This window comes from Equus caballus, chromosome 24 (genome assembly GCF_041296265.1).
Source record: "Equus caballus isolate H_3958 breed thoroughbred chromosome 24, TB-T2T, whole genome shotgun sequence".
Lineage (NCBI taxonomy): Eukaryota > Metazoa > Chordata > Mammalia > Perissodactyla > Equidae > Equus > Equus caballus.
In genome coordinates this window covers 51,089,281-51,099,231 of record NC_091707.1, presented here as the reverse complement: position 1 = coordinate 51,099,231, position 9,951 = coordinate 51,089,281, and the positions used below count along the sequence as shown (strand labels likewise).

The window sequence follows — 9,951 nt, the reverse complement described above, 5'->3', positions numbered from 1 at the left end:
CTTGACCAGCTGACTCAGAACAGTGGGGTCCGGGCACCAAGGGAAGAGAAGGTGCCACCCGACAGAGGAAAGGACCAAGCTACAGACCAGGGTAACTCCCCAGCAGTGGGCAGTGGGGGGCGGAGGGCGAGGCTGGCTGGCTGAGGCCCTTCAGGTCCTGGGCCTGTTGGGCTGGCTCTGTGCTCTTAGACGCTGCCAGGGTCCCAGGGCACAAGTCAGGCCTGGGTCCCGAGCCAGCTCCGGAATCTGCTGGTCGCCCCACGTGCCTCGCGCCCCGCCCCTGCGGCCTCGCGCCCCGCCCCTCCGGCCTCGCGCCCCGCCCCCTCGCGCCTCCCACCTGGCGGCCCGCCCGCCTCCCGCCCCGCCGATTGGGGGCGCCCGGCCGCGCTCCCGCTATAGGTCTTCCGCGCCCTGCATCCCGCTCAGCAGCGAGAGGCCTAGAGAGGCTGCGGCTCCCGCTCCCTAGACGCCCGGGGCGCCATGGGCGAGCTCCCGTTCTTCAGGGCGCACACTGCCTTTCACCCGGACCGCCTGTGGATCTGGGAAAAGGCCGTGTATGTGGACGAGAACCAGCGCACTTGGCTGCCCATAACCATCGAGGTACGGCCGATTTGGGGCCAGGCTGGGCGGGCAGCATGGGCATCACCATCCCTGGTCCAGCCAGGGGAGCCAGAGACGCCCCAGGCCGTGCAAGGCCCTTGAGGAGCCTCTCAGAGGCGGCAGGGTGAGGGTGGTGGCAGCGAGGCTCACAAGGCCTGATCCGCCCAGGGTGGTCAGGGGGCTCCAGGTGAAACCACTTTGAGCTGGGCTCTGAAGGATGAGTAGGAGTTCTCCAGGTCGGCAGGAAGGTGGGTGGGAAAAGCACACAGGCATGCGGGCCGGAGGATGGGCACCCATTGCCTCTGGAGTGTGTGAATATGATCTTGAGTAAAATAGGACTTTTCTGGGTTTTAGGGTCCTAATCCATAAAATGGCAAGAACATCTGTAATGATGCATACATGTGGTCGATTATCAGAACCTCCTTAGGTGAGCCTCAGAAATCTGTGCTTTAAAAGGACCCTCAAACAGCTTATGATCGGCCAGGTTTGGGAACCACTGTCCCAGAGGTTGAGATATTTCATACCTCCTCTGTGCTGTGGAAGAAACAAACTTCACAAACAATACAGTAGGATAAAAGCCAGGATTGAATAAATGTTGACGTTTCATGTGTAATGCCTTAAGATGGAGCTTTAGTTAATGTTAACTTTTTAATAGAAATATAACTCTCTTACAAGTACTTTCCATCAGAGCATGGATTTCCTCCAAGAAACTTAGGAGAAAAATGTTGAAACTCTTTCCATATATAAATAGAAGAAAGTATAAAAGCAAAATTAAAATATATAATATTAAAACAGTTATGTGATATAATAGCAAACAGCAAAAAGTTATTGAGTAGTGACTGTGTCCCCATTTTACAGATGAGGAAACTGAGGCATAAAAATGTCAATTTGTCCAAAGTGGAACCGCTAGTAGGTTATGGGCTTGGGATTCCAGGTTCTTAACCACCATCTATATTTACATCTTTATTGGAATTTAAATTTTTGAAATAAAAATCAAGTTAAATATTTACTTTTTTTTAAGTCAAGTATTTGAAGAAAATTTAAGTGAATATCTATTTTTAAATCTCTGGTTGGGGAATATCTTCTTCAACATGACACTGAAACCACAAAGCAGAGTTTTCACATGATCATTGTAAATTCTGCACAAAACATAACCCACTAGCAAATTGTGGGGCAGAATTTGTCCCACGTAACTCAAAGGACTAGTACTCTTAATTTGTAAAGATTTACTTCCTGAGCCCTGGTGGTCTAGTGGTTAAGATTCGGTGCCCTCACTGCCTCTGCTGGGATTCGGTTCCCAGTCAGGGGACCACACCACCTGTCCGTTGGTTGTCATCATACTGTGGTGGCTGTGTGTTGCTGTGATGCTAAAAGCTACACCACTGGGATTTCAATACCAGCAGGGTCCCCCACGGTAGACAGGTTTCAGCAGAGCTTCCAGACTAGACAGACTAGGAAGAAGGACCTGGTCACCCACTTCCAAAATAACTGGCCATGAAGACCCTGTGAACAGCAGTGGAGCATTGTCTGATACAGCTCTGGTGAGAGGATGGGGTGCAGAAAGACCGGGCAGGGTTCCGCTCCGCTGTTGCTAGCAGTTGGAATAGACGGCACTAACAACAAAGATGTACTTAAATCATCAAGAAAAAAGATGAATGAGCAAACTAAAAACGGTTAAAGGACCTGGAAGAGTCTAACACAGCAAGAATGGGGACTTGCCCACTTACAACTTGCAGGATGATCTGAATTATTTTTTAACAGTGAGATCTAATTTATTTCATAGAAAATTTGCAAAAATGATTTCCCCTTTGGAAAAATAGTCATTGAACAAACAGGAGTGCCTAGTTTACATGCCAAGTACGATTCTAGGCTGTGAGGGTTTGCAGCGACTGTGATAAAACCCCTCTGCTTGTAAAGCTGACGTGCAACTGGGGGAGGAGGATAACAAAATAATGGAGGCCGGTAGTCAGTTATGTAGGAGTTGGAAGTGGATGAGAGGCAGTCACGAGTGGCATGGGGTCTTCAGGCAGGACCCCTGAGTGTCTTAATTCGCATTTGCCTGTGATATTTTGCCCATGATTTTATTTGAAACCTGTCTGCACCTCTGTTTTAGGCATGCCTCTTATTTATAGCTTAGTGTTGGATTTTGCTGAAATTTGTCTTTATAGACATGCAATTGAGCAGAGACCTGCCTAAAAGAAGGATGTGAGCCCTGCGCAGATCTAGGGGAGAATGTTCCAGACAGAGGACAACAGGTGCAGGAGCTTACTGGAAGTGTGGCATGTCCCAGAAATAGCGAGGAGGCCCCTGTGGCTGGGATGGGGTTGGGGTGATGGACAGAAGGACAGATGAGGGAGGCAGGGGCCCGGCTGTGTGGGCCTGTGGACCGTGGTAAACATTTCAGTTTGTTCTGCCTGCGATGGGAGGGCGTTGGAGGGTGTCGAGCAGGGGAGTGACATGATATTTAGATGCACAGTCTGGCTGCCGTGCTGAGAATTGATTGTGGGGCACAAGACCAACAAGGCAGCAACTTAGGAAGTTATCGTGATAGTCTGGGGGAGCGATGATAATAGGGGGCAGTGGTGGAGATGGGGAAAAGTGGTCTGTCACCTGATTCTGGGGTCTGGAGATATCTTGTTTAAAATGGGATATGACAAAATAAAGAAAAATCGGAGAAAATCCATCAGCTGAAATAGGTAAGGAAGCTCAGGGTCCCATGGCACACCCAGCAACTAGAAGTTTGTCAGGGAGAAGTGGGCCTTTGGTGGCCCTGTCTGGGTGTCTGGACATGTGCGATGCTGGTCCTCTTGGCCTAGCCAGAGTCCCTGCGAAAAGCATGCATGGCTTAAGGAGCAGAGCTTCTGGGAACTGTGATCGCCAGCATCTCAGATGCCAGCTGGGCCGGGCGGGTGGCAGGAAGGACTCTGGTTATTTGTGCCTGGAGGAGCCCCGGCCTGAAGGTGGGCCCTGGTCTTCTCGTCTTTTCAGATGGACAGCAGCCTCCAGGTACTGATGCGCCAGGAAGATATCCCCCTGGGGGAGCCCGTGCGCCCCAGCCAGCTAGGCCCTTACCTGCTGCCTTTGATGTGGCAGCTTTACCCAGGAAGAAAGTACCGAGGCTCAGACTCCAGTTTCTGGCGCATAGTGTACCACATCGAGGCAAGTGTGTGCTTCTCCAAGGACCATCGGGGCATCCTGGATCCCCCTTCCCCATGTCTGGCCTCTGCAGTATATCTGTTCCCTCCATCTCTGCACCAAAAGCTAAAAAAAAAAAAAGGACTTTACAACTGCAGATTTTTAAAGGACGGGATTAGAGAGACTTTAGAACTGAATGACCAGGCCACCCTCTGAGGTCTCTAACAGAAGCTCCCTCGGCCGTAGGAAGGCCTCTCTGGTGGGCAGTCACGGGGTGAAGGCTGGTGGGAGGAAGGGCAGTCTCATCTCCCCAGGGCCCCTGGAATCCCCACCCCCCCCCCCCCCCCAGCCCCACACAGGTTCCCACCTGCTGCTCCGCGCTGTGGAGGGCCCAGAAGCCAGGAACGGAAAGAGAATCCCTGGGCTCTAACTCGCTTCTCTCCCGCAGTTCAGTGGCATAGAGGACATGCTCCTCGAGCAGGTGCCAGACCCGGATAATGAGTGATGTGGTGAGCACCCTGGGGCCCAGTACCTTTGAGTCCAGTGTGGCCAGGTCAGAAAGAAGGCATACCCCTTCTCCACGAAGGCAGTGAGCGCTGACTCCACCCTGAGTGTGCTGCCCCTGAGGGTCCCCGGGGCTGGGGACCCAGGCTCTCCCCTTGACCACCTTGGGAGCCAGTCCTTTTTAGGCAGCCCCCTCAGTGATAGAGGCCCCCATCCGTACAGGGCTTCAAGGTGACGGGCACTGTCGCCTGATCATCACATCAACTGAACTAGGTGTTACTTGATTTTATAGCTTATAAAAATGAGTTTTGAAGAAGTGCCATGACTTGTCCGGATCACAGAGCCAGGTTTCAAACCCAGGTCTTGTGGCACCAAGCTGCTCGCTCTGTCCACAGTTGGCCCTTGCTCAGCTTTGGGGCCAGCACTGACCACCCAGCTCCCGTCTAGACTGGCCCCAGCAGCTCCGCTCCCCGCTCCCTGCACCCTGCCCCTCGCCTCTGCCAGGTCCTTCCCTTTGCCTCAGACCTGTCTTCTCTTGTCCTCCCGCCCCAGGTCCCGTGGTTCCCGTCTCCCTGAGCCCGCGTCCTGCCGGCCTGCAGTGGGGATGTTCGAGCTTGTGTTCACTTTTTTACCAGCCCTGTGTTCTGCTCTGCCTACCCACATCCGGGAGGGAATGGACAGGCAGAGGATGAGCCCCACCCAGGGCCTGCTGGACTTGTCTGGACCTGGCATCCCCTGGCCCATGGGCAGTGCAGAGGACCTGGCTCGGTACAGCGTCCTCCAGGTGCCCCAGCTATACCTGTGCCTCTGGTCTTCTCAGCTGTCTGACAGTTCTCGGCCTCCCTCTCTGTTCTGTCCCTCACAGCAAATAGTGTCATGTGCTGCACACCTGGGCTGATTCTTGTTCTGTTCCCTCAGCTCCGTGTACCTCTGGCTGCAAGGGAATGGGGCCTACCCGCCTGAGACTGGGCCAGGCCTCTGAGCCCCTGGACTGGCTGTTTCATGTGGCCATGCCTGCCTGCAACCATGCCTGCACAAGCCCCACCTTACCAGCAGGTTAAATGCAGTTCACAGGAGGCCTGCGAGGAGCCCAAGTCTGTGCCTGCTGGTGGCAGGTCCAGGGCCCGTGACATGGCAGGAGGCCAGGCAGGCGAGCACTGCAGGTAGCCCCTTAGATTGCCCACCTGTAGGACAGAGATTGGAGGTCCTCCCTTTTACAGATGCCCACACATCTGGATGTTATGAAGTTGTATATGGTGTGAACACTTTGTACTGTTGCTTGATTAAATGTAAAACAATTCATCTAACTTCGTGCTGAATCAGCTTCTATCCTTGACCTAGATTCTAGTGGAGAGAAACAAGAACAGGCAGTCAGCGAATAAGAAAATCTGAAAGAGAAAGAATACTCATGAAGTTAGTATATTTCTTTTACTTTGGAGATAAGGCTGGAATTTTTTTTTTCTTATAATCCAAACATTCAAAACCCCTGTGCTCTTGGAGGCATAATTTGAGAACCGCCAAGTAAGTGGCCTCACAAAGTCTTTCTCAGCAATTCTTGGTATTAGAGACGCTCTCCGTCTGGCCCTGCCCTCCTCACTGCCCTTCCCCTGCCAGCTCTGTCTCCTCCCTGCCCTGACACGCACCAGGCTCTCCTGAACATGGGAGTTCCCATGCCAGCAGGAGTCCCTCCTCCCTGAAAATGTCCTGGCCACCCAAGCGCCAACCAGAGTCCCCTCCCCACCTCCCGTGACCTGTGGTCACACCAGCCCACCCTATGCCGGGTCCCTCCTGCCACCTCCTCAAGATAAGCTGCCCTGCCCCTGCCTTCTGAGCAGGTGAGCAGGACCTCAGGTGTCACAAAGGGATGCCTTCCAGTGAAAGGAGTCCTTTCTGTGGAATGCTGGTCCTCCCCACTAAAGCGTGACTTTAGTCCCCAGCTTCCTCATCACAGAGAGATGTGGGGATAATGATATGCACAGGTGGTTAAGTGTCTACAAAGAGAATTATCTAAGAAAAATACTCCTGCTCCCATTTTATGTTCTCTGATCCCGGTCTTACCCGGCGCTAGACAGATAAGCATCGGACACCACGCCTGTCAGGGTTTGTATCTCTTCATTTTAACCCCAGTGCCTTGCCCAGTGCAAGCGTTTGGTCCGTGGGAACTCTTACTAGACAGACGCCTCTCAGTGGAGACAGAGCATCAGAAGGTCAGAGCAGGAGGAACACCAGAGATCTGCCAGTTGCCTCATTTTAGGAACAGGCCCAGGAAGAGGAAAGTTCTTGTATGGGCTGAATGTTTGTGTTGACAAAATTTATGTGTTGACACCCTAACCCCCAACGTGATGGTGTTTGGAGGTGGGGCCTTTGCAAGATGGTTAAGGTTAGATGAGGTCGTGAGGGTGGGGCCCTCAGGGGATTAGTGCCCTTATTAGAAGAGAAAGAGAGAGCCGGCGAGCTCAGTTGCACGCACTGAGGAAGCACCATGTGAGGACACAGGGAGAAGGCGCTGTCTACAGGCCAGGAGGAGGGTCCTCGCTAGACACCGAACCTGCCGGCACCTTGGTCTGGGATTTCCCAGTAGCCTCCAGAACTGAGAAGCTAATGTCTGTTGTTTAAGTACCCAGTCTGTGTGATTCTGGGACAGCAGCCTGAGCGGACTAGGGCAGTTCTCGTGCAAGATTCTTCTGTTTCTGAAACCTTCCAGCACTGTCGTTAACTGTGCCAGGCGCTGCAGATCCAGCAGCGAACGGAACAGAGGCCTTGCCCTCATGCAGCTTTCCTTTTAGAAAGAGATGAAGTGGCAGCTCAGAACGTGCAGAATCCTACAGAGAAAACAGAACAGGGTAACGTGGCGGCGACGTAGGCGGGGTGGTGAAGAAATCAGTGTCTGTGGAGGGGCCTTTAAGATTGGACTTTGCAAACGAGAGGGAGCTGGATTCTCAGATGGGGGGAGAGTCCCAGGAGGAGGAAATGACAAGTGCTGTGTGGCTGAATTTGTTGAGGAAACTAAAAACAGCAAAAGGATTTCTTCTCACTCAGAGAAATGCTGTTTTATAAAAATTGCCCCTAATCAATTAACTCTAAGTGCAATGCAGAATCTCAGTTTTCCACGGCAAGAATGACTTGGGTTCTGGCTGACACAGTGGGGCGGACAGTGGTTCTGCTGAGATGGGGAGGGGTGAGCGTGGGCAGGGGCGCGGATCAGGAGCTCTGTGGGAGCCACACTACGCGTGAGAGGCCTGTGGTACCTCCAGCAGGAGGGCTGAGAGGCTGCTGATTGAATGTAGATCTAGAACTCAGGTCAGGACTAAAAACACACAGTTAGGAGTCGTTAAAACATAAATGATAATTGAAGCCAGGGGCTGACTGAGGTCGCAGATGGAGAGATGGTGGTGTCTTTGAAAGCAAGAGACAAAAGTGTAAGAACGAGGCTGTGGAGAGGCTGAATACAGAGAAGTGGCCATTGGATCTAGCCACATGGAGACAGATGGTGACGCTGTCAGGAAAGGAGTCAGCGCTGTGACAGGGGCACAGCCCTATGGGGTGGGCCGAGGAGAGAAGGGGAGATGAGAAGGGACAGTCCCTGCCCTGAGCTTTGTTGTGAGGGAATTGGAGAAGTACAGTGTTTTCGGTTGGAGATAATGGAGCCTGTGTGTCTGTGCAGCGGGAAGGGACAAACTGACAAGGCGGCACAGAGAGGGTACACTGAAAGGAACAGCATTCTTGAGGAAGCTGGAAGAGGTGAGCCAGGGGCCCAAATGCAAATCGGCATCCGACGGAGCAGCTTCAGCAGTCATCAACACCATGCCAATCTTGTTTCATTTTCCCCCACACAAAGCTGGGGTTTGTTTTTTTGCTAAAGTCTTTTAAATACTTTATAATTTCGCCCACAAGTATTTTATTATGTGTCTTTCCAGGTAAGACTTTTTATTCCTGAGAGCCACAAGACCATGATCACACCTCACAAAATTAACCGTAATTCCTCAGTATCATCTAATCCCTGGTCTGGTTTCAAGTTTCCCCGCGTATCTCAGTGTCTTTCTACACTGGTTTAAATCGACACCCGGACTGCCTGTGGCTGATGCGTCTCCAGTCTCTAGTCATCTGTACGAGCACCCTCTTCCTTCTTTAGAACAGAACAGATGCGCAGTCCTGTAGACTTTCTGGATTTGGTTGATGGCATCCTAGAATATCCTTTAGTATGTTTCTCTTCCTATTTCCGGTACTCTGGCAACTTAGAAACTTGATTGGATTCCATTCCAGTTCAGTTCTTTGGGCAAGAACACGTCCTGGGTGGTGCCATATACCATTCACTGCATCCGATCTGGAACCCCCCGAGTCAGGTCTCCCCAATGCAGTGGTGGCGAGGGTGCCAGATGGGAGCTCAGGTGGTGCCAGCCCACCATCCACCACGACGTTCCCCGTCAGCCTGTCCTCTGCACCCTTGGCGTCCTTCTGATGTGCGGTCATCCTGTGCAAGAATGTTGTCTTGCCTTTTATTTAAATCTACATCTGTGTCTTCCAGGAACCTTTTACAATTCTAATTATAAAAGTTTTGCACATTGTTGTTGAAACTGCTCTCAGGTATTTTTTTTTTGCTGTTATAATGGTGTCTTCCCTTCCCTTTTGTGTTAATTCTATCTTTTAACAGCATATTGCTCAAGGGGATGTGTGTGTATAAAATGGCTATTGTTTTCTGTATGTCAACTTTATGTTCTGCTATATTACTAAATTATTATTTATAGTGGTTTTCACTGATTCTTTGGGTATTCCTGATATATAACCACAGCATCTGCAAATAGAGATATTTTTACCTCTTCCTTTCTAATTCGTAGGGTTGTAATCCTTTCTCTTGTCTGACACCTCCAAGGCTTCGGTGAGTGGTGGAAGTAGTAGGCATTCTTGTATTTTCTCAACTTGACAGGGAAAACCTCTAGAGTTTCCCCATTAAGTAAGATCCTGGCTTTGGGGCTTAAATATCTGTATTTTTACTATGTTAAAGAAGTATCTTTCAATTCCTATTTTAGAATCTTTAACTGGAATGGGTGTAGAATTTTGTTACATACCTTTTTGATATCTAAGGAGATGATCATATAATACTTTTCTTAAACTCTATGAATATTAGGATATTGACTCTTCCTTGCGTTCCTGGAACAAACCCCACATGGTCGTGATGGATACTGTGTTCATGTTGGGGGGGTCTCTCTGCTAATACTTTATTTAGAAATTTTGCATTGTAGTCAAAGTGGTCTGATATTTTCTTTTTGTTTTGTTTTTCTTTCAGTCTTTGTCAAGTTTTGGCATCAAAGTTATATTCACTTTATAAAAATAATTTGGAGGCTTTACTTTTGTTATACCCTGTAATACTGTAAGTTGCATTAGAATTCTCTGTCTTTTTTTTAGCTTGGTAGAATTCCTTTAAGGAGCCATTCGAGCCTAGTAATTTTTTCGAAGGAGCACCTCCACAGCTTTCTGTTTCTTCTGTGGAAATTGGTGTGTTTAAGCTTCCTATCTCTACTGGGGTCAATTTTGGTTAAATAAATTTTCCTAGAAAAGTATCCATTTCATCTAGGTTTTGTATTTTATTTTCATAGGTATTTAAAAATAACCTCATGACTTTTAGTATTCTGGATGATTGTTGCCCCTTGTCATTTCTTATTCTGCCTTTTTTGTGCTTTATCCCAGTTAGTAAAATTAGGTTTGTCTATTTTA

The 9,951-nt window shown here is 50.0% G+C and overlaps 1 protein-coding gene across 1 annotated transcript; it reads left to right on the top strand.

The window, feature by feature from the left end:
- Nucleotides 1-358: 358 nt before the first annotated feature.
- On the top strand, nt 359-5,546 carry TCL1A (TCL1 family AKT coactivator A). The gene is made up of 4 exons (XM_023628594.2): nt 359-600; nt 3,589-3,759; nt 4,184-4,244; nt 4,792-5,546. Exons 1-3 carry the CDS (start codon nt 481-483, stop codon nt 4,238-4,240), a joined length of 348 nt encoding a protein of 115 aa, XP_023484362.2. The 5' UTR covers nt 359-480; the 3' UTR covers nt 4,241-4,244; nt 4,792-5,546.
- Nucleotides 5,547-9,951: the final 4,405 nt, after the last annotated feature.

What these genes read in the sequence shown, in the direction of transcription:
- TCL1A (XM_023628594.2), top strand. Translation starts at nt 481, where the DNA reads ATGGGCGAGCTCCCGTTCTTCAGGGCGCACACTGCCTTTCACCCGGAC. An exon ending in GGCTGCCCATAACCATCGAG is followed by an intron (nt 601 to 3,588) that starts GTACGGCCGATT and finishes TCGTCTTTTCAG; the next exon opens with ATGGACAGCAGCCTCCAGGT. An exon ending in GCATAGTGTACCACATCGAG is followed by an intron (nt 3,760 to 4,183) that starts GCAAGTGTGTGC and finishes TCTCTCCCGCAG; the next exon opens with TTCAGTGGCATAGAGGACAT.